At 40.1% G+C, this 23,167-nt stretch overlaps 1 protein-coding gene and 1 long non-coding RNA gene across 22 annotated transcripts in view; one reads left to right on the forward strand and one right to left on the reverse strand.

Moving 5' to 3' along the window:
- AP2B1 (adaptor related protein complex 2 subunit beta 1) overlaps window positions 1-23,167 on the reverse strand; it is a 139,431-nt gene that overhangs the window by 38,327 nt on the left and 77,937 nt on the right. For 7 of the 21 annotated variants that reach the window (XR_014820235.1, XM_021066144.2, XM_084982780.1 and 4 more), the window contains 5 exon segments: window positions 20,977-21,169; window positions 10,678-10,719; window positions 9,674-9,820; window positions 7,899-8,044; window positions 1,561-1,690 (listed from right to left, as the gene is read on the reverse strand). Coding sequence is in view for 11 of the 21 variants with exons in the window: in XM_021066144.2 (XP_020921803.1) it covers window positions 1,561-1,690; window positions 7,899-8,044; window positions 9,674-9,820; window positions 10,678-10,719; window positions 20,977-21,169 (658 nt within the window). In the remaining 10 variants the exon portion in view is untranslated. 21 annotated transcript variants of the gene reach the window in all.
- LOC146398244 (uncharacterized) lies at window positions 831-5,745 on the forward strand. Its single transcript, XR_014821386.1, has 2 exons — window positions 831-4,696; window positions 5,700-5,745. It is a non-coding gene; the product is annotated as an uncharacterized LOC146398244 (long non-coding RNA).

Genomic DNA, 23,167 nt, shown 5'->3' on the forward strand with positions numbered 1-23,167 from the left:
TTTAACTCTTTTAAGTTTTTTATTGCTGATGTCTCACCAGGAGTACTAGTATTCCACACTGGTATTTCAAGGAGACTGAGCAATAGGATCCCACTGTCTAGACTGCAAAGTGGAAGGTTGCTATTTTTTATTCATCATTTAAAATATATTTTGTAGTCTCATTCAGACTATTCTGTCATTTCAAGTTCTTGGTAGAAGGGGATACCCACCCTCTTTGTTGCATCTTCTGACTGTCCTCCACAGTGCATCTTTCCTTTCTTCCTTTTGTTTTTTTGTTTTTTTTGGTTAAATTGGGAGCTCACTTTCAATAGAGACTTTCTTTTCAGCTAGGAGTCCTGACGACCTTAAAGTTTGGAAATGTTGCAAAAGGGCTGTTCTGCATTTGCTCCTGCCAAGAACTCTAGGTTTTACCCGTCCCGATTCAATTTTACATTAATTTATTGGTTTGGAGAATTCTGAACCTACAATGTACAAATTTGGGCCATGGATTTCTCATAAGAAGCTGCCAAGAACCCTGGTCAGAGAGAAACTTTCATCACTTGCCCCTGTGAAAATCTCTTTTCTTTTTTGTCTTTTTAGGGCTGAGCCCTCAGCATATGGAGGTTCCCAGGCTAGGGGTCAAATCGAAGCTGTAGCCACTGGCCTACTCCACAGTCACAGTGACACCAGATTCAAGCCTCGTCTGTGACCTACCCCACAGCTCATGGCAATGTTGGATCCTTATCCCACTGAGCAAGGCCAGGGATAGAAACTGCATCCTCATGGATACTAGTCAGATTTGTTTCTGCTCAGCCACGACAGGAACTCCTGAAAATGTTTTTTTCTCGTTTCCCTTTCATTGAGGGACTGCCTTTCTAGGGTCTCAACCTTATGTAGGCATGACTTTTAGGTCCTCATCTCAGGTCAGCCCAAGGTGGTCTCTTCCATCCTTGTGAACATTAAAACCCTCAACTGCACATCTAATTTTATCCTTTCAGCGTTGCTACAGCTTCGGCTTACATGCTTACCACTCGGCCTTCATGCTGCTTGAAGCTCAGAAAGTTTACAAAGAGAAACTCAAGTGGCGAAAACGAAACACTAAGCTAGGACGTTGGCATTCTAAAAATTCAACATATTCAAGATTGAGAGGCTCCTGTGGACCTGATAAAGTTTTGAGCTCTTTTAAGAAGTTGTTACACTTATCACATACACTTTATCATATGTGCTAATGTGTAAATCCAGATAACCCAACTATTTATGGCTGTGTGTTCTAAGATAATCTCCACATATCTCTATTGAAATCTATCCTTACGATATTCAAATTTCCAGAGAAAGTCTTAAAAAAAACTGTAAATAAGACCTTAAAGAATTTGTTTTTCGAGTAAAAGAATTAAAATTTCTATGTCAATGCACAATGTTTGTGTGTCTCTTTAAAGGAAAAATAAAGTCTTCTCCACAGAGTTATTCCAAACCCTATTCCATGACCAAATCTAATATGGGGGGGGGGGGCGTTAAATATATAAGTGAAATAACATTGGCAAGATATTGACCTGCACCCACTGAGTGAAGTAAAGGCCTAACCTGCAGGTTGTTTAGAGGTTCCATCTTCATGACTGGGCCCAAAGTGTTGAGAGGCAGGGAGACATCAATGCTCTGGTTTGGCATCAGTGGGGTATGGATGGCCAGAGGAGTGCTGGGGATGACCCCAAAACTAGGAGAGAGGACGAAGAAATCCCAGAGGTTAATCAGGAGGCAGGATTTAACCACACCTTTAGGTTTCAACAGCTTTTCATTTCATTTGAAGGAAATACAATTTTTAATAAAAATTAAAAAGAAGGAATACCAGGAACCAAAGTGCTCTACCTAACACTGATTACAACATAACTTCTGTGTTTCTTTCCTTCTTTTCCCCTCTTTTTCGGCCATGCCCACAGCATATGGAAATTTCTGGGCCAGGGATCAAATCCGAGCTGCAGCTGTGGCCAACACCACAGCTACAGCAACACCGGATCCTTAACCCACTATGCCACAGCAGGAAATCCTACCTTCTGTTTCATTAAATGGAACTGGGGAAGGAGAAAATATTCATAAGCAAAGAAATGGCCTGCTAATACTCTGATTCTGAAAGTGCATGTTTATCATGCCACTAGAGGGACAAGTTTGATAAGTATCTTTTTAAATATATCTTTCTTTAGATAATCCTCGGGAGAAAGAAGACTTAAGAATATCCATGCTATAAAGTACAATAATATTATTTCATTGGGTTGATAATCTGCCTGATCAGTTCAGAGGATTAGTTACTGGTAACTCATTTTCGTTCTTTTTTGTTTACTTAAGTAGGATACAATAATTGGGAAAGAACTAGTCTAAGTAAAGCAGAACCGACTGACTTACACATTCCAAACAACACTGCAAAGGATATGCTGTAGATTCAAATCTGGCCGCTTTCTTAGCCTGAAGCAGGCAGGGAGTACCTACCAGTTTAACTTCTCAGAGAAGCCTGTCTAACAATATTAAGACTGGTAAAAAGATGTAAAAAGCCTGAATTTGAAGTTGTACAAAAAATAAAAATATATGAGAGAGGACAGACATGTCTTATCCTTGAGAAACACAAAGAAACAATGTAAAAAAGACAAAGCAGAAAGGGAAAAGTGGGCCCACAGGTATAACAAATAAACAACTTGGAGTTCCCGTTGTGGGCAGCAGAAACAAATCCGACTAGGAACCTTGAGATTGCGGGTTTGATCCCTGGCCTTGCTCAGTGGGTTAAAGATCCGGCATTGCTGTGGCTGTGGCATAGGCCAGCAGCTACAGCTCCAATTAGACCTTTAGCCTGGGAACCTCCATATGCCGCGGGAACTTAATGATATAAATTTATACTGAATTTATGTTCTAATTAGCCTCAGAAAGATGGGATCATAATATTTATAAAATATAGAGTTTACGTAGGTAGTATCAATTTCAAAAGTCATAGAATGTCAGAGGAAACACTTTCCTTTTCCTAGATAAAGTACGCTTTAGAGTCCCAAGTGCGATAAAGCAATGATCCTGAGGACAGACATGACTCACTGTGGTATTAACATTTACAGATCAAAAAAGTCATTTTGCCCTTTTGATCCTGATTTGATGATTTATCTATATAGAAAGCCATAAAGAATCTACAAAAAGGCTACTAGAATAAGGGAGTTTAATAAAGTTGTAAGATACAAGTTTAATATACAAAAATCAATTATATTTCTATATACTAGCAACGATCAAAAATTAAAATTACAAAATGCTACTTACTATAACATCAACACTACAAAGTACTTAAATCTGACAAAAGATATAGAAGTTCTGCACATGACTTATCATTATAGAGAAGTTAAAGATGACCGAGAGGGAGTTCCCTGGTGGCCTAGTAGTGAAGGATATGGCATTGTCACTGCTGTGGCTTAGGTTTGATCCCTAACCTGGTAACTTCCTCATGCTGCAGGAGTGGCCAAAAACAAAAACAAACGAACGAATAAGGACAAAACAGATAAATGGAGAGCTATGCTATGCTGATGGATTAGAAGACTCAATACTGTTTAATGTTGGAGTTCCCATCGTGGCGCAGCAGAAACCAATCCAACTAGGAACCATGAGGTTTTGGGTTCGATGCCTGGACTCGCTCAGTGGGTTGAGCATCTGGCGTTGCTGTGAGCTGTGGTGTAGGTCACAGACACAGCTTGGATCTGGCATTGCTGTGGTGTAGGCCAGCAGCTATAGCTCAGATTCGATGCCTAGCCTGGGAATGGGAACCTCCATATGCCACGGGTGGGGCTCTTAAAAAAAAAAAAAAAATTGCATAATGTCAATTCTTCTCTAAACTGATCTGCACATTCACTGCACTCTTAATCAAAATCCCAGCAGGCAAAGGACCTAGAATTGCCAAAACAATTTTTGAAAAAGAATACAGAGGGTTTATAATATCTGATTTCAAGACTTAGTATGGAATAAAAATTTACTTTGGCGCTTACAACGAATTATCTCCAGGAGTCCCCACTGCGGCTCAGTGAATTTAGAGCTGAATCCTACCCATGAGCATGTGGGTTTGATCCCTGACCTTGCTCAGGGGGTTAAGGATCCGGTGCTGCTGCAAGCTGCGGCACGAATCTGGCATTGCTGTGGCTATGGCACAGGCTAGCAGCCACGGCTCCAATTTGACCCTTAGCTTGGAACCTCCATATGCCGTAGGTATGGCCCTAAAAAGGCAAAAAACAAAAAACAAGTAAACAAACAAAAAACTTTATCTCACCAAGATCTCCTCAAAATGAATTACAAAAGTAAATGTAGGTTCTAAATCTATCAACACTTCTATTAAAAATGTTAAAAAAAATTGTAACTGTGGGTCAGGTAAAGATTTGATAAATATAACACAAAAAGCTAAAAACATTAAAAGAAAAAATAAACCTAAAAAAAGAAAACTATTTCTACAAAAAATTGTTAAGAAAATAAAGACAAGCCATAGACTGGGAGAAAATATTTGCAAGGCATATCTGACAAAGGACTCATATCCAGAAAATAGAAAAAACTTTACTATTTGAGGAGTTCCTGTCATGGCTCAGCGGAAACGAATCTGACTAGCATCTATGAAGATGCAGGTTTTTTTTTTTTTTTTTTTTTGTCTTTTGTCTTGTTGTTGTTGTTGTTGTTGTTGTGGCTATTTCTTGGGCCGCTCCCGCAGCATATGGAGGTTCCCAGGCTAGGGATTGAATCGGAGCTGTAGCCACCGGCCTACGCCAGAGCCACAGCAACTCGGGATCCGAGCCGCGTCTGCAACCTACACCACAGCTCACGGCAACGCCAGATCCTTAACCCACTGAGCAAGGGCAGGGACTGAACCCGCAACCTCATGGTTCCTAGTCGGATTCGTTAACCACTGCGCCACGACGGGAACTCCTGAAGATGCAGGTTTGATCCCTGGCCTCACTCAGTGGATTAAGGATCCGTGAGCTGTGGTATAGGTCACAGAGTCGGCTTGGATTCGGTGTTGCTGTGGCTGTAGTGCAGGCCAGCAGCTACCGCACCAATTCAACCCCTAGCCTGGGAACCTCCATATGCCACAGGTGTGGTCCTAAAAAGACCAAGAAAAAAAAAAAAAAAAAAGGCAAAAAACCCTTTACTATTTGATAATAAGATAAAAAAGGGGAAAAGGAATGATTTGAGCACATCTTTTAGATATGACATATTTAACCAAATAAGATATAAGAATGGTCTGTAAGATTATGATGAAAATGTTCAATATCATTAGTCATTAGGGAAATGCAAATTGAGACGATATACTACTATACTTCTGTAAGAATGGCTAAAATGTATGAGGATATGGAACAGCTGGAACTCTCACACTTACTGTATGACCTAGCTAGGTATTTACCCAGGAAAAATGGAAACATATATCCAAACACAGACCTTTCATGAATATTCATGGAAGCTTTAGTCATGAAAGATAAAACTGGAAAACAGGAGTTCCCCTCGTGGCGAAGTGGTTAACAAATCCGACTAGAAACCATGAGGTCTGGGGTTCGATCCCTGGCCTTGCTCAGTGGGTTAAGGATCAGGCGTTGCCATGAGCTGTGGTGTAGGTCGCAGATGCGGTTCGGTTCCTGTGTTGCTGTGGCTCTGGCGTAGGCCGCGGACTACAGCTCCAGTTGGACCCCTAGCCTGGGAACCTCCATATGCCACGGGAGCAGCCCTAGAAAAGGCAAAAAGACCAAAAAAAAAAAAAGAAAGAAAAAGAAAGAACTGGAAAACAATCCCCAGTTTCACCAACTGGTGAACGTGTAAACAAACTGTGGTATAAGCATCAATGGAATACTACTCAACGATAAAAACAGAACAGACTACTGAAACATCTCAAATCATTATGCTAAGTGAAAGAAACCAGACACAAAATATTCCACACTATGTGATTTCATTTACAAAATATTATAGTAAAGGCATGATTATACTGGCAGAGAATGAATTACAAAGAACAAGAGAAGAGACATGAAAGTAAACACAGTAAAAGACACAGAGAATAAAATGAGAGAGAAAAAAAAGAGAAAAAGATCACCGTTACTCATGAAGCACTCCTGCCAGAACATCAAGTCTAATTCTAATTAAGCCTATAGATCTGCCTCTAATTTACGGATATAACAAGCAAAATCTAGACTGTAGGAAACTCCATAGATAAATGATCTAATTTCTTCTACAAGTAAATTTCAAGGAAAAAAGAAAGAGGAGGAAGACTCTGTACGTTAAAAGACATTTAAGGGAGTTCCCGTCATGGCTCAGTGGTTAACGAATCCGACTAAGAACCATGAGGTTTCGGGTTCGATCCCTGGCCTTGCTCAGTGGGTTAAGGATCCTGCGTTGCTGTGGCTCTGGCGTAGGCCAGCGGCTACAGCTCCGATTCGACCCCTAGCCTGGGAACCTCCATATGCCATGGAAGCGGCCCAAGAAATGGCAAAAAAAGACAAAAAAAAAAAAAAAAAAAAAAAAAAAGACACTTAAGACACTTACCAACCAACTGGCATATATGAGGGGTGGGGCTTACTGGGACCCTGTTCAGATAATACAAACTCTACAAAAACACTAGAGAATTGTAATAATCCACTGATTGGCTATTCAATGATATTAAATACCATCATAATATTAAATAATTTTTAGTTTGATAATAATGTTGTAGTTATATAAAAAAGGTCATGAGATATATATTATAACATTTATAGATAAGAAAATAACAGAAAAACAGCACATATAAAAAAAAAGAAAACAAATACATAATTTGCCAAAGAAGAAAATCTAAACCATGGAACAGTACAAAAGTTTAAACATACAAACCCTGAGAACTTCCCTGAAGTGAAAGACTTCAATGTACATATTGAAAGGACACACCTTATTTCAGGAAAAACTCACCAAGATTGGTCAACACTGGGAACACCCTTGAAAAAAATCACTGGATTTCAAAACTTCGGGCAGTCAGACAAAATGACCAAATTACCAAATGACCAAAATTGGTAATGACCAAATTACCAAAATGACCAAATCAGGCTGGCAACAAACTTTTCCTCAAAAATATTAAATAACCAAAAACTTGAGTAAAATAAGGAACTTGAGTCAAGAGTTTTCAAGTATGTAAGTTACAATTATGACCAGAATTCAAGGCTTGTTGAGAAACCTATTAGACGACATAACAAGAAATGACAGTGGAAATGTAATTAAAGGGCTGGCAGTAAGCAAAAATTCAGCACAATATAAAGATGGGGATAACAGTGAAAGAATGAAATACAGAAACAACTACTAAAAATGAAAGAACAGGGGGCAAGCAGGTAGAAAATGGAATAAGCTCTCATTTGTCACAACTCTCTTCCCTATTAAGGCAGAGAATTCATTGCTAAAAGCAGACTGAATATGTAATTATTTAGTTAACAAGTATACTGTCTTCCACATTTTTGACATCAACCAAATTACATTCATTTTTCTCTCACCAAATGTGAGACACATTCATTTGGTTCACTTCTCTAGCTTCAGCACCCAGAAATGTCTGGCACTCAGATGCTAAACGGTTATTCATTAAATGGATAAATGGATTTCAAGTAAAAGTATGTGTGTGGTTTTTTGTTTTTGTTTTTGTAAACTGTGTTAATAAAGACATTCCAGTCCTAAAATCCTTTAGGAAGGCAGTAAATAAGTTCTGGTTGCCTTTTTCTATACAGATGAGTTTCCCAACAAAATTCCTTAGAGCCTCCAGAATTGAAGCTGACCAATGAACAGATGTCAAGAGGCTCTGCTCACTCTAAATCAAAAATCTGCCAACACGAGAGTCCTTATCCACTGCTAAAAGGAACACACTCTTGTTGACCATAAAGTACAGTATTGCCTCAGGATCCAGCTGGGGAACTCAGATTTCTTACCTATTCTTGTTAAACTGAATTGCAAAGTCCGTCATGTGCTGCAGAGCTTTGTTGGTGAAGTTCATTTCCATATAGATATGCCCTTGGCGGTGAGTAAATGTTCCTGAAATCTCCAAGCCTTTAGCCTTTACTGCAGGCAGCCAGACCTGAAACACAGCATAAAGCCCAATGGAACCAGACAGGATTCATTTTGATGCTATCTGTTTTTGAATAAATAAAGGTGAAGTTAAAATTTCACTTCCTCAGACAATTAAGGTATTTTTTGTTTTGTTTTGTTTTGCTTTGTTTTTTTTTTGAGAGTTAAGTTTTATTTGGGGCAAAATGAGGACTTAAGCCCAGGAGGCAGCATTTCAAGTAACCCTGAGAAAACTGCTCCCAGCAAACATTATCAGAGAAGATTTCCTTTTTTTTTCTTTTTTCTTTTTTTTTGGTCGCCCCGCAGCATATGGGGTTCTCCTGCCAGGGATCAGATCCGAGCTGCATTTTCGACCAACACCAAAGGTTGCGGCAATGCCAGATCCTTAGAGGATATAAACATACAGGTATATATGCATGACACTTTTTTTTTCTCAAATGACACAGAAGAAAGATAATAGCAGCTATTTACAGGGAAGCGGGGACAGAGGGAGACTTAATTTTCTACCTGATATCTCTACATCATTTAAATCTGTCATTTTATGTATTATTTTAATGTTAGTAATCAAGTAAATAACTAAAAGGTTGGATAATATCCAACAGAGTAACCTCACTACAAAGCTACTAAGTTGTGCCAAAACACTATGGCTCAGTGGAAATGAATCTGACTAGTATCCATAAAGACACAGGTTCAATCCCTGGCTTCGCTCAGTGGGTTAAGGATCTGGTGCTGCCTTGGGCTGTGGTGTAGGTTGCAGATGTGGCTCAGATCCTGTGTTACTGTGGCTGTGGTGTAGGCCTGCAGCGGTAGCTCTTGATTCGACCCCTAGTCTGGGAACTTCCATATGCGTCGGGTGAGGCCCTCAAAGGACAAAAAACAAAAAACCCTACAGCTCAATTTTGAATTGTATTTTTGGTTACTCTATGTAATGGCTCCCCACACAAAGTTAAGACTTTTGGAATGGTCAACTGGTCTCTGTATGTGCAGCAGGGATCCCCTCCACACTGAGTCAGATGAGCAGGCAGAGAATTCAGGAAGCAACCATGCACGTTGTCCCTCAGAAAGGCAAGATTATAAGAAACCTAGCTTAGCTTGGAAGACATTATCCCCAAGGGTCAAAATAAGCTCCATTTACAGGGAATTTCCCCTTTTGAATTTCAATCTTAGTATGTCATCAAGCATGGCTGAGACTAGAGAGGCACCGATGACACTCACCTAAATCAAAACTCTAAAGAGGTGCACTAAAATCCATGAAAACCAAATCTGAGCTATGGCACTTGAGAATCCATATGCAATACCAATGGGAAAAGAGCGGAAGCAATACAAAGTAAAAGGTTATTTCTTCTTCCCTCAGGTCTAGGTTAGACTGACTATAATGCTGACAAGCTAGACAACATTTCTGAACAAGAGAACAAAACCCAAATACTTGGTATTTCCAATTTTAAGTCTAATTATAAAAATGGTTAATAATGATGCTATGGTTCTTCTTATTGCTAGGTCTGAAGGCACCTTTCATCTTCCTCTTAAATCCTCTAGAACAAGGGCTCCAACCCTGGATTTATTATTAGTGGAAGTAACACAAGTGTTAGATGCTAGGTAGTTGAGGTCCTGTCCTCTAAGACAGTGCTGCTTTACTTACAGCCTTAGGAGCCACGTATCCACCAGGCGCCATGCCTATCCCCGTGGAGAGCTCAAACAAGTCATTCAGACCACTGCTGACCACAGCAGGAGTAGGTGAAGGAGCAAAGGTGGCAGGCACTGATGATGGGATGAAGGACTGTCCCACCTGCAGGTGAAAAAAGGGAAGGGGAGAGGGGAGATCAGGAAGAACAGATTAACAGTCCTTAAAATGTTGCTATATATTTTAACAGAATTGAGAAATCAATAAGGACACATCATAATTACAATATTCTTAGGAGTTAAATCATATATTCTTTGTCCTTTTAATCATCATGGTTATTTTTTCATCACTGAAAAGATACACACACTCTTCGGAAGTTCTATCAAGAGAGAGTAATCAATAGGATCAGGAACACAGTGATCCAAGGTTGTTTGTTTGGTTTCCAATTTTAGCTTCCGTGATTCTGTGCAAAAGGCCTAAAGGTATCCTAATGAAGGGGGAGTTTGTTTCTATAGAAAGGAGGAGAAACATCCAACTCAGATAGAAGTTCTGTTTCCACTTGGGTCCAGGCAAGACTTATTTCCCCATTCAGTCATAAATATCTAGTAGGAAACTCTCCTGGGGGAGATGGATACTCACCCCCCCAAAACAAACTCACTTATAAGGAGAGTCTCACTCTGAGGCCAGCCAACTTTTTCATGTTCTTTCTAAATGACAGTAGAGAATAAAAGTATTCTCTTGTCAGGATGGGAGGTTCCATTTCCTTTAGCTCTTTAATGTCAGGAAGACAAAGATCTCTATAGACACCAGAGTGCCGATCCCTAAAGACACCCCTACACCACATGCGGTGTACGGTCCCAAAGATTCCTAGTGGTCCTATGCTACTTTCTACTCTTCACACACTACTATAGAGGTTCCAGTGTACAGTGCTAGATAGAGGGCTGGTCTGAAAATGTGTGCACAGGAAAGCCATCAATCAGGGGGCAGCGAATCCCATGGTGAAAAAAATGGATGGCACTTACTGCCGGACTTCCTCCAATGCCCCCGCCAAGGTCACTGCCAAGCTGAAAGAGAGAAAGGAGAGAGAGGAGAGAAAGGTAGAGTTCATTTAGCTAAATACTAGATTCCCATATAGAATCTGTAAATTGCTCTGCCAAGGTGCTGGGAATACCTGCTATTCAACTTGACTCCCAAAGCCTAAAGAAATTCTAGATTGCAAAGAAATACATCCTAGGGGAACCAAGTAAGGGAAGTGATGGAGTGTGGGAGTTTTGAGAAACCTGGAAAGAAGATGGAGCTGGGACATCTCAGGGATGTGTCAGATCCAATCTTTCCACTGGGGTACCCTGGCACAAACCCACACCGGATTTCAAGAATTAACATACTCCAAGAAACTCTGTCTCCAAGTAGTAATGTTTAGAATGTTTTATTTTTTCTTTAAAAGGAAATTTAAGGGGGGAGAAAAGAAAAGCAAAGAAAAACTAAAATGTGCTTTGAACTACAAAACTTGCTGCTGCCCCTGAGAAAGTGGAAACCAAACCAGTATTGAGCTGCAATTTCAAGCTTCAAAAATTGGAACAAGAGTGATTTTTGTGCTTAGAACTTTCCTAAGAAAGAAAACAGCTGGGTTAGGAAGATTTCCTACCTGGGAAGGAAGTGGAAAGGCATGCAACTCTTCAAGTCTCTCTCCCGGTCAATGCAAGTAAGGAGAAATGCTGTAATTTATCTGGAGTAGATCATTTAAAAGGATGCTAACCATTGGAGAAGAAAATAATTATACTTGGTCTTGGTTTTACCTTTTTTCTCTCAGGGCTCTATAAAATTCACCCTGAAGTTCACAACAAAAGCATTAAAGAACTGAAGCTGAAAATAGCTAGCATGAAGAAACATAAAACATACATACACACAACTAACGGTGCTGTTTAAAAAGCCAGAAACCACCTTTCGTGCTGCAGTTCTATACTGCTGTTTCCCTAGTTCTCATTGTGCATCTAAAATTCCTCTCTGGGAGTTCCCGTCGTGGCTCAGTAGTTAACGAATCTGACTAGGAACCATGAGGTTGCAGGTTCGATCCCTGGCCTTGCTCAGTGGGTTGGGGATCCGCGTTGCCATGAGCTGTGGTGTAGGTCGCAGACATGGCTCGGATCCCGCGTTGCTTTGGCTCTTGCGTAGGCTCGTGGCTACAGCTCCGATTGGACCCCTAGCCTGGGAACCTCCATATGCCGCGGGAGCGGCCCAAGAAATGGCAAAAAGACAAAAAAAAAAAAAAAAAAAAAAAAAAGAAAAGAAAAGAAAAAAAAGAAAATTCCTCTCTGAATCACCCAATGCCTATCTGCTTTATAAACCACTGTTTCCTTTCTTGTCTATCATTTAGTGGTAGAAACTTGGAGATTACTGTGCTGTGGTTGTGTTAAAAAACAAAATTGCATTGGTCTTCACGATTTGAGAAAGAGGGTTTATTATCTTCTCAATGAACAAATATATAAAACTGGGTTGCCAAAACCTAAAAAGCAATACATATTGAACTTACGGCAACATTCTGTTTCTACCATGACAAGAAAAAGCCCAGGCAGGTGCTTCATAACTGGCATGAATTACCATGCAGTGAACCAAGCTACAGAGCACTCAAATCTGAAAAAGCCAACATTTCCCAAATCTAGTTCCTGAAGATTATTTAGTGTTTGGACATGGGACAAGAAATCAAGGTGTAGACAGATAAAAAGGTCATCCCAAGGTAGAATTCAAATAGCCAGAAAAGTATGACAGACAATAGAAAAGATATTACAGGTGTCTTCTCCTTAGGATAGCACACATCTGTAGCATGACCTCTGAAAAGCATTAGATTCTTTTTATTCAAACACACACTTACATAAAACGTGCTGGATACAAGGTACAAGGAGGAATGTAAAGATGCCAGGTGATGAGGGGAATATATAGATGAAGAAGTTCAGGCTTTGCAAACCAGCAGAAAAGTAAACCCTGGACACAAAACCATACAGAAAATATACTAAAGCAAAGTTGTGAAGAGAAGAGGTTCCTTTTGGCTGAAGGATAATGAAAAGAAGCTTCAAAGAGGTGGTAGTGTGAGATTATAAAAAGCAAAAATGGGGGAGGTTATTTCTCAAACAGGATGAACAAAAGCTAAAAAAGTAGGAATAAAAGCATGATTACGAATGAGTAGTATAATTAGATTGGAGCTCAGGGTAGATATGTGTAGATAAAAAAAGTCATAGGAAATGAGTTTGCAACAGCAAGCTGATTATTGGAGGTCTTTAGTTTTCAATTTCTCCTTCATAAAAACCTGGAGGTTTCTTACAGCAAAATTCAAACTTTCCAAGAGTAGAAATAACTACTTCAATTGTGTCCCGTTAACTAAGGTTCTCAAGCTTATATTGATTCAATGGAATCAATCCTCTGTGTGTGTACAGTGTTGGAGGAGGGGGATTTTAAAAAGTTCTGATAATACCTAAGCCTCAATCCCAGCCACAGTGACTTAACTGTTCTGGAGTGTAGCCTGAGCATGAGAATTTTGAAAAGCTGTCCTAGTGACTCCAAAGTATAGACAAGGTTGAATAAGATTCTCTATTATTTGGAATCAAACAAGATTTATCTGTTCTGAAATGATTTCAGAGCTAACTCCTAAATTAAAAAGGAAGCTAGAACTTGAGCAGAAAGAATAATCCTTTCCAAGGAAGGGAATGATGCAGAATTCTCATTTGTCTTCATGCTTTGATCTGGTTTTATGATTTTCTGATGAGCTTACACATTCTCCCCACCCAGCCAATCTCTTCCCTCTGGCTTGTCTTACAATCCAAGCTTGAAAGAGATGGATTTTTTTTATGGACCTAGTTGGCACTCCACGGCAAGAAAGAAAAAACACGCTGGAAGAGAAACATCAGTATTATCAAATACATTAAATTCAATGAAAGGCACTCACGAGTGGTGTTATTTCCAAAGGAAATAAAGCCCATTTATAGCCCTGATTTTCTTATATTTCACTCTTACTGTCTTCGAGTATTATATGAATATTATCTTAGCTGAACAGGATCTAAATGTACCCTCTACCCCCTGCTGCTCCCTATGCTGCTTGTCAATTTTATTCAAAACAATATAAGAGAAACTGAAAAGCAATTCTTCGTTTATATTCAGTTTATCAGCTATAACTCAGCTGCAACCCAGAATCAAGAGCTCTGATCTTACAGATACAGAATCTAAAGGGTATCAGAGACATGTAGCCAGAAATATAAAGGTTCATCTAACTGTGCTATGTTCAGAGAGCAAAAGGAAAGGACAATTTCAATGTTTTCTAACTAGCCAAACTATAGCTTATTTAGACTTTATTCAGCCTTTTCCCCTTTAACTGAAAAGTTTCTAAGGGAGGTTATTCGTTTGAAAACATGGCAAAGGTGACAGCACAGTGATGGGCAGGAGTAACTAACAGGGAGATGTTGGCAAGGGTGGGAGCCAATTACCCAGGGAGTGGCTCTGCTACCTACAGCTAGACAAGCAGGAGGATATAGACATTAATCAAGGGAAGGCGGAAAAGGCTAGAAAGCTGAATAAAACACAGGAATGTTATCATGCTAGCCTGAACTAGCCACTAACCATTTCAGTTCAGTTGCTAATAATATCTGAAATCAGATTAAGATTCATCTGTTTGGCCACAATGTAAAATAATATATAAAAAAGAATGTACAGGAGTTCCCATTGTGGCTCAGTGGTAACAAACCCAACTAGTAACCATGAGGATGTGGGTTCGATCCCTGGCCTCACTCGGTTAAGGATCTGTGTTGCCGTGAGCTTTGGTGTAGGTCACAGACACGGCTTGGATCTGACATTGCTGTGGCTGTGGCGTAGGCTGGTGGCTACAGTTCCGACTTGCCCCCAAGCCTGGGACCCTCCATATGCCACGGGTGTGGCCCTAAACAAACAAACAAAAAAAGAATGTACATATATGTATGACTGAGTCACACTGATGCACATTAGAAATCAGCATAATGTTGTAACTCGACTATACTTTAATAAAAAAAAAAACTTAAAATTCATCTGTTTGGTGATACTAATCAGCTAGGGTGCAAAATCAGTTAAACTGGACTTGTAAAAATTCAGCGATGTGTTATCCAGTGAGCTGGCAGAGCTGAGTGAAAAGGGCTAGAGGTACAGGGCATGGCTTTAAACTCAATCTTAGGTGTCCAGATACTGTGTATGTTTTAAGTGTCTTTTGGAGGTGTTCATTTCCCATTATTCCCAGGATTGCCTTATTGAGGCTGTAGACCATGAACTATAGACCACGAACTACAGACCAACAAATCAGGATACAGGGAAAAGAAGGAAAGAGAATTACCAATTTCAGGAGAAGAATGTATCAAATGCTGAAAACTGAGCAGAATTTTCCTAAAGGTCTGAAGCTGATACCCCAGCCAAAACTTCTGCTAGTGGTATAGTTTCCCCAGTCCCCAATTTAAACCACATTAAATGGCACTAAAAATAACACTAACATTTGGCTACTGCCAAAGAGTGGGTGCTTTACCATGCCTGAAGTAGTGCTGAAACAGGCTCAGCTCATGTTGACTACATAATAACGTGTCGTACTGTTCATTCAGTAATTGGATGGAAAGCAGTGATTCCATGGTGACTTATTTTAACTTATGGGCTAAAGGGATTCCAGAACAGTTTCATGAGCTCTGATGCAGAGCCAAGTTAAGTCAAAAGTTTGAAACTTGAGTCTGTATACAGCTCTAGTTCACCTAGACACCAAAAGGATATACCCTTATCCAATGGCAATGTCCTCCAATGGCAGATGTACAGAGAAATAACTCAAGACAAGGGTCTATAAGGGAACAAGTCTGCCAGACTCCAAGAAAAGGGAAAGTCTTTTATAAAAGAATATCAATTGAGATGGCCACCAAGTGGACAAAAAAAGAAGAAAAAAAAAATTTCCCAAAACATTTACAATGCCTGATTCAGGTTAGCCTCTTTGAGGTCCATTTGACTGGTCTAAAGTATACCTGTCTGCTTCTACAACTTCGGAGCTGTCTGAGTATCTGAGGGCATCCTCTTAATTAGAGATGTAGATCTTAGGTGCAGACATGTCTTTGCTCCTGTCTAAAACTTTCCAGAACTGACTCAACTGAAGTGAGTCTGAAGGATGCTTCAGGTCATAGAGCTTACCAAAAGCTCTGCTATTCAGGAGTCAAAACTGAATGACGGAGAAAGTGTGCACAATGATTCCCATCACAAACAAAATTCATACCAAAATCCTATCGGTGTCAAGAAGAGCAATCTGTGTTTTTCCTGTTAGAGATTTTAGAAGGCACATGCCATCTATGTTTTCAACTGTTAGACTGCAATTTTTCTTTTCTTTTTTTTTTTTTTTTCTTTTTAGGGCCATACTCACGGCATATGGAGGTTCCAAGGCTAGGGGTCAAATCAGAGCTACCGCTGCTGGCTTACACCACAGCTCACGGCAACGCCAGATCCTTAACTTGCTGAGCAAGGCCAGGGATCGAACCTGCAACCTCATGGTTCCTAGCCAGATTCATTTCTGCTGCATGGTGATGGGAACTCCCTAGACAGTAAATTTTAATCTGATCTTCAAAAAGCCATTTAGAAAAGCACCATAGGGAGTTCCCGCTATGGCACAGTGGGTTAAAAATATGATTGCAGCAACTCAAGTCACTGTGGAGGTGTGGGTCTGATCCCAGCACAGCAGGTTAAACGATGTGGTGTTGCCACAGCTGTGGCTCAGATTCAATCCCTGGCCCAGGAACTTCCATATGCCGAGGATGTGGCTATTAAAAAAAAAAAAGAAAGAAAAGAAGAACAGATTTGATGCGGACTAACATAAATGAGTTGAGATCATACAAAATCATCAGAAGACTCCTCAACTGGAAGGGAAAAAAAAATCTTACAGCAACTGAAAAGCACAGAGATAGAACACATCACTTCCTGAGATGGGATGGGAAATAGAATGTGACAAAAAGTCCTGAGAATGGCCAGCACTGGTCTCGTAGGTCAAATATAACTCAATGTTGAATGCAGTAAAAATCCACAGGAAAAGCTCTGCATCCCATCTCACATTCCTCTGCAGTATTTTTGTTTGTCATCTATCTCCCCTCACTAGAATGAAAGATTGTTAAGGACTTGCACAACTATATTCCCAGTGCACAGAAAAGAGCATGACATAGAATAAAAGCACTCAGATATTATTGAGTGAATGAATGTTCCACTAACCATATAAGCAGCACTATGGCAATATTATTTAAGGAGACGATTTTGAAATGAACCACTTTATTGGCAAAAATTATCACAAAATGGACAGAAGCCTGATAAAACTGTTTCACCACTAGTCGAGGGCACCATACCTACATCAACATTGCCAACACATATGAATAAAACCAATTAAAGAAAAAAAATGACCCTACCCTTTATGTCTCTACCCCAAGGCCAAAGCCCTTTCTAGAAAGGGAATGTACTGTCTAAGTGGTTCTGAAAGCCAGTTTCAGCAGAAGAATGCTCTGTGCATCATTCACTTGCCTTCAAAGTACTTGCTTTACATCACAGCTCACCATAAAATAGATGTGTACATAGGACTTTGTGGCCCTATTTTAAAGATATTAAGCAATTTTACAGAGTTCCCGTTGTGGCGCAGTGGTTAACGAATCCGACTAGGAACCATGAGGTTGCGGGTTCGATCCCTGCCCTTGCTCAGTGGGTTGAGGATCTGGGGTTGCCGTGAGCTGTGGTGTAGGTCGCAGACGCAGTTCGGATCCGGCGTTGCTGCGGCTCTGACGTAGGCTGGCAGCCACAGCTCCAATTAGACCCCTAGCCTGGGAACCTCCATATGCCGCGGGAGCGGCCCAAGAAATGGCGAAAAGACAAAAAAAAAAAAAAAAAAAAAAAAAAAAGAAAGGAAAAGAAAACAACGATAAAACCAGTAGAAACCTTACTGGTAGCCTTTCTAAGACAAACACTGAGGTAACCTGCGTGCTGTATGCCAGACAACCACATAACTCAATCCAGGCCGTATTTTAAATGGGGGCCTTGGTCTAATTTGACAACACCTAGCAACATTCTTCTTCCTAGAGAGTAAAAGACAGACATTTAACGAAATGATTTTTTTTTCCTGTCTTTTGTTTTTTTTAGGGCCACACCTGCGGCATATGGAAGTTCCCAGGCTAGGGGTCCAAGTGGAGCTGTAGCCTCCGGCCTACGCCAGAGCCACAGCAACACCAGATTCAAGCCTCATCTACCACCTACGCCACAGCTCACAGCCACAGTGGATCCTTAACCCACTGAGCGAAGCCAGGGATCAAACCCGGAACCTCATGGTTCCTAGTCGGATTCATTGACCACTGTGCCACAGCAGGAACTCCTAACAATAATTTCAAGAGGTCTGTGCTCTCCCTCAACTTGAGGCAGAGCAGGAGCCCTCTTTCCAGGAGTGTGTTTACTACTGAAGTTAAGAGAAAAAGGCATCTGGGTTTACCAACAGCTATGGTTCAAACACCAAAGTAAAATGATTCACAGTGATTATAGATATTCTATGTCCTTATTATGTAAGATGTGGTCCACTGACCTGGGTGTCTGTTAGAAATACAGGCTCCTAGGTCTCACCTCAGACCAACAAGAATCTGCTTGTACAAGATCGCCAGTTGGTTTAGGTGCAGGAAAGGATTCATTCAAGAAACGGCGCTCTATGTAAAATGAAAACTTTGGAGTTTCCGTCATGGCACAGTCGTTAACGAATCCGACTAAGAACCATGAGGTTGCGGGTTCGATCCCTGCCCTTGCTCAGTGGGTTAAGGATCCAGTGTTGCTGTGAGCTGTGGTGTAGGTCACAGACGCGGCTTGGATCCCGCATTGCTGTGGCTGTGGTGTAGGCCGGTGGCTACAGCTCCGATTAGACCCCTAGCCTGGGAACGTCCATATGCCTCGGGAGTGGCCCAAGAAATGGCAAAAAGACAAAAAAAAGAAAAAAAAAAAAAAAAGGAAACTTTGAGAACTGTTTTCCTCATTAAATTACATAATTCACACAAGAACAATAAAAGCATTTTTAACGTGGCGCTGTCTACTGCTGCCTCAGACACTCGTTTTCCACACAGCCAGGTTTAGGGCTCCTCCTTGTGATGATCCCTTAGGAAAAATCTTAGTTCTTGGAGTGAATATGTACTGAACAACAAACAAATCCTAAGTAAAAAGAAGGGCTTTTACTCCTCATTTTGATTTCTGGGATATATTCATATGGCAGAATAAGGTGAAGAAATTTGCACATTAACAGTTTCTGTGGCTATAATACCAAATATACCATTTCAAATCCCAAAGTCATAAGCTAAAATTTAGAGTTATATACAAACATTACTGGGCCTACAGAGCAAAAGCTGTATATGCAGTTATAAAATTCAGTTACAAAAACAACTTACATTCAGTTATAAAAACAACTTATTCTCCACCCTAGAGAATAACCTTTACAAAAAAGAAAAAAGGCCCACATGTGACTTGGGCTACTACAATGTAAGAAAGGTCTAATAGTTTTTCTATCTGACGTAATCTTGCCAGAATTCTAACAAATGGCTGGATTAGTTGTGTTAAATATAAGGAGACTACTCCTTGGTGTGAAGGGCCAGCAAAAGCTACTGCAAAGCCAAACGGAAACAACACGTTTCTTTCCCTCCATGCTAAAGTGGGTCAAGAGACAAGAGGATAGACTCCTGGGCCAGGCAATATCAAAATACAGTCTCTTTCTCCCCTGCACCCTTCAAACTTAATTTGTCTTCTTAGGTTCAAGAAGTCCACCATGCATTAAGTGGGTAAGCCACTAGGGAAATAAGCAGGGTTGTTAAGGCATAACCTTGAGGAGGACATAACATTTAACTTGTGGCTCATGTGTCAACAGAATAGGAAGAGCTATTTCAATGTTTATAAGGAATTTCTGAGAGTCTCCATGAATATTTCAATATTCATTTATCAGCCTCCTGAGTCTATAAAGGAAGATACACAGCAATGTAGAATGACCATATGAGGAAGCTATTCCATCAACTCTATTCATTAAAGATATGAATATGAAAAGTAAATGCTTATATTCTCTAGAAAGATAAAAGGAGTGCTCATTTGTGTCACCATAAGCTGGAGTCCAGAGCTTGGTTACTGACTCTGGAAGCAGTGGCTTCCATTAGTAAAATGTACAACCCACAGAGATACGATGGTAACACCATTTCCTTAAACTCTCTGTCAGCCATAAGTAAATATACCTGTACTGGCTGGCATAAATCCCAGACATAATACTGCTCATAAAGTAGAAGAGAAAATGCCAGTGTATGTAGCAGAAAGTAAGGTTGTTTTGTTTACGTGATCTCTGAGAACATATATTTTTTAATCTATGGCACTGCCTTCCAATTTCTGATGTTGGGAAATGAATCAGTTTGCTGAGCATATTTACAGCCATCAGGTTGACAAACATTTTATTTGCAAGTGTTTGCTGAAAAAGCCCCTCTAATTCCACCAGTTGTAAGTATCTAATTTGCAGGGGACAGTGTGATGAAATCTGTTATTTTTTTGCCCGTCTCTACACAGGTGGAAGGTCATCTTTAATATTTTTCACTTATCTTGTACAGCAACAATAATTAATTCTGGTTTCCATTGGTGGCACATATTCACAGCTACTCTGGACTTTGGAGCCTTTTAGTATTAGATTCCTGGAAGCTAATTAAATTGGAAGTGTGACAGGGTGGAGTGGGGGTTGTGGGTGGAGAAGAGAATAAAGAACCAATGAAGAAGTACTTCCCAACTGTAAGTATAGGATATTAAAAAACAAAACAAAACAAAAACACAAATGGCTCAAGTGGCTGCCTTAGAACCTTTCAGAATTAGACAAGGCCTAAGTCAACAAAATATAAAAAGGGCACAAGTGTGAAAGCCTCAAAAGAGGATGCTTACTATGAGGTCATTTAAATGATGTCCAGGTCAAAAGGGGAATTACAGGGTCTATCCAGAGTTAAGCAGCAGGAGCAATAATAAGCTCTGGAAAGGCAACTAGGTTGGTTACACATTAAAACTTCTACTTAGAGGCAGGACAATAAAATAATCCTGTAGACTTGCAGACATACCCCATACCAATGATGAACAGTATCAATTAATTCTCTAGAGGCAAATAATCTTCTCCTTTATCAAAGTACATCGCTTTGCTCGTCAAGGAAAGGTCTAGTTAAAAACTGAATAACAAAGTTCAGCATAGCAGGAATTAAATATAACCCCACTCCCAATTTTAAAATAAAAAGAATTAAAAAAAAAAAACAAAAGAAAGAATAAAGAAAGTTGCTTACCAGACTATCCAGTCCTCCTCCCAAGAGATCGACTGCTCCCATCTGCATGGAGGATACCTGTGGCACATTGACTGGGGGACCAAGGTCAAGGTTTAAAAGATCCCCCAGAAGGTCACCTTGAGAGGGGATAACCTGAGGCTGTTCCAGATTGGTGGCAGTGGTGGTGCCAACAGGGCTGTCACCTGCGTCAGTGCTGCAAGTTACACACAGAAAGAAGGGAAATGGAAAAAGTCAGTTTCACCTGGGACAGAGTAACAAGGCAATGAGGGAATGTCAGATATACAAAACATAGAGGGAAAAACAATTCTTACTTTATAATCACTGTTGATGTACATGAAGAGATGATAACAATTCTTGTTATCAAAATCCAATTGTTAAAATGAAAGTACAGGTATACTATATAACCTCAGCAGTCAGTCAATTTTAATTGAGCACCTACTCTATAAGGGAGCACTGTAATGAGAACTCTGGGGAACTGTTTTTTTAAAAAGGTGGGGGGAAATACATTTCCTGTCCTCAAATAACTTACACTCAAAACAAAACCACCTCAAAAACCAGCATTCACAAACCACCTGAAAAGCGCATTCACTGTGTAATACAGAAATGAGTATTGTATGTCTGCATACTGACAGGATCTGGACAAGAAGCAAAACAGAACCAGGTGAGTCTGATTCCAAAAGCTTCTGGGAATGATTTTATGACTAGATTTTGAAAACAGCATAGTTATGAGGAACTACCATGATAGGCAATGCAGAATCACTCTTATTTGTTGAACAAAGAACTAAAAATAACATTAGAAGAACATTACTCTAGCAGCTGTGTATATAAGTAATGGACTGAAGTTAGGAGAAAGGACATGAAGATAAGCTAAGAGTAATCTAAATTGTTACTGCCACCATTCATGAGGACCCAGGTCTGATCCCTGGCCTCGTTCAGTGGGTTAAGGATCCATCATGGCCGTGAGCTGTGGTGCAGGTTGCAGATGCGCCTCGAATCCCAAGCTACTGTGGCTCTGGTTGGACCCCTAGCCTGGGAACCTCCATATGCTGCAGAAGCAGCCCTAGAAAAAGGCAAAAGGACAAAAAAAAAGGACGCAGAGGAAAATGATCTTCTTAAGAGATGGTGCTGGGTTCATTGTATAGCTATGTGGAGAAAAAAAAATGAACCTTGACTTCTATAACTCACAACAAATAAAATTAGAGAAAAATCAGACCTAAATGTGAATGGGAAACCTAAAAAGTATTTTGATGACTTTGGAGTAGACAAAAATTTCTACAAAATTCACTGACCATAAGAGAAAAAAAAAGATGAACTGGACTTCATTAAAATTAAGAGTATCTCTTCTTCAAATGACACCATTAAGAGAGAGTGAGATGGAGTTCCTGATGTGGCAAGGCAGCAACGAATCCATGTGGTAGTGTCCATGAGGATGTGGGTTCGATCCTTGGCCTCGCTCAGCCAGGGTTAAGGATCCAATGTTGTGTCTAGGTCAAAGACACAGCTTGGATCTGTCATTGCTGTGGCTATGGCATAGGCTGGCAGCTGCAGCTCCAATTCAGCTGTAGCCTGGGAACTTCTATATGCCACGGGTGTAGCCCTAAAAAGAAGGGGGAAAGAAAAAGAGAAACTGAAAGAAGTATCCTCCACAGACTGGGATAAGATGTTTACAATATATACATCTGATGAAGGACCTGTATATAAATCACATAAAGAATTCCTACAAATCATCATTATATAGAGAATTCCTACAGAGATGATGACAACTCATTAAAAAACAAGAAAAAGATCAGGTATGATACAAAAGAGGATACACTAGCAGTCTTAAACATGAAGAGGTACTTATATCTTTACTGAGCAGGAAAATGCAAATTAAAACTATGAGATACCACTACACATCAACCAGAATGGTTAACCTTAAAATGACTGACAATACCAAGTGCTGCTAAGGCTGTGGATCACCTAGAAATCATATATTTCTGGAAGGATTGTACACTGGGAAAATCACTTGGGAAAACTGCAATATCTTCTATAGCTAAATATAAATCTATTCTATGACCCAATAATTCCACTCTTAAGAGTATCCACAAGAGAATGAGTATATCGGTCTATCAAAAGACATACAGAAGAATATCATAGCAGCTTTATCCAAAAGAGCCCCAAACTGGAAACAACCCAAAGATACATCAATAGT

The sequence above is a fragment of the Sus scrofa genome, chromosome 12, assembly GCF_054392235.1.
Source record: "Sus scrofa isolate SSC_HxYL_T2T_F1_AM1 chromosome 12, Sscrofa_HxYL_maternal_Yorkshire_Landrace_v2.0, whole genome shotgun sequence".
Taxonomy (NCBI): Eukaryota; Metazoa; Chordata; class Mammalia; order Artiodactyla; family Suidae; genus Sus; species Sus scrofa.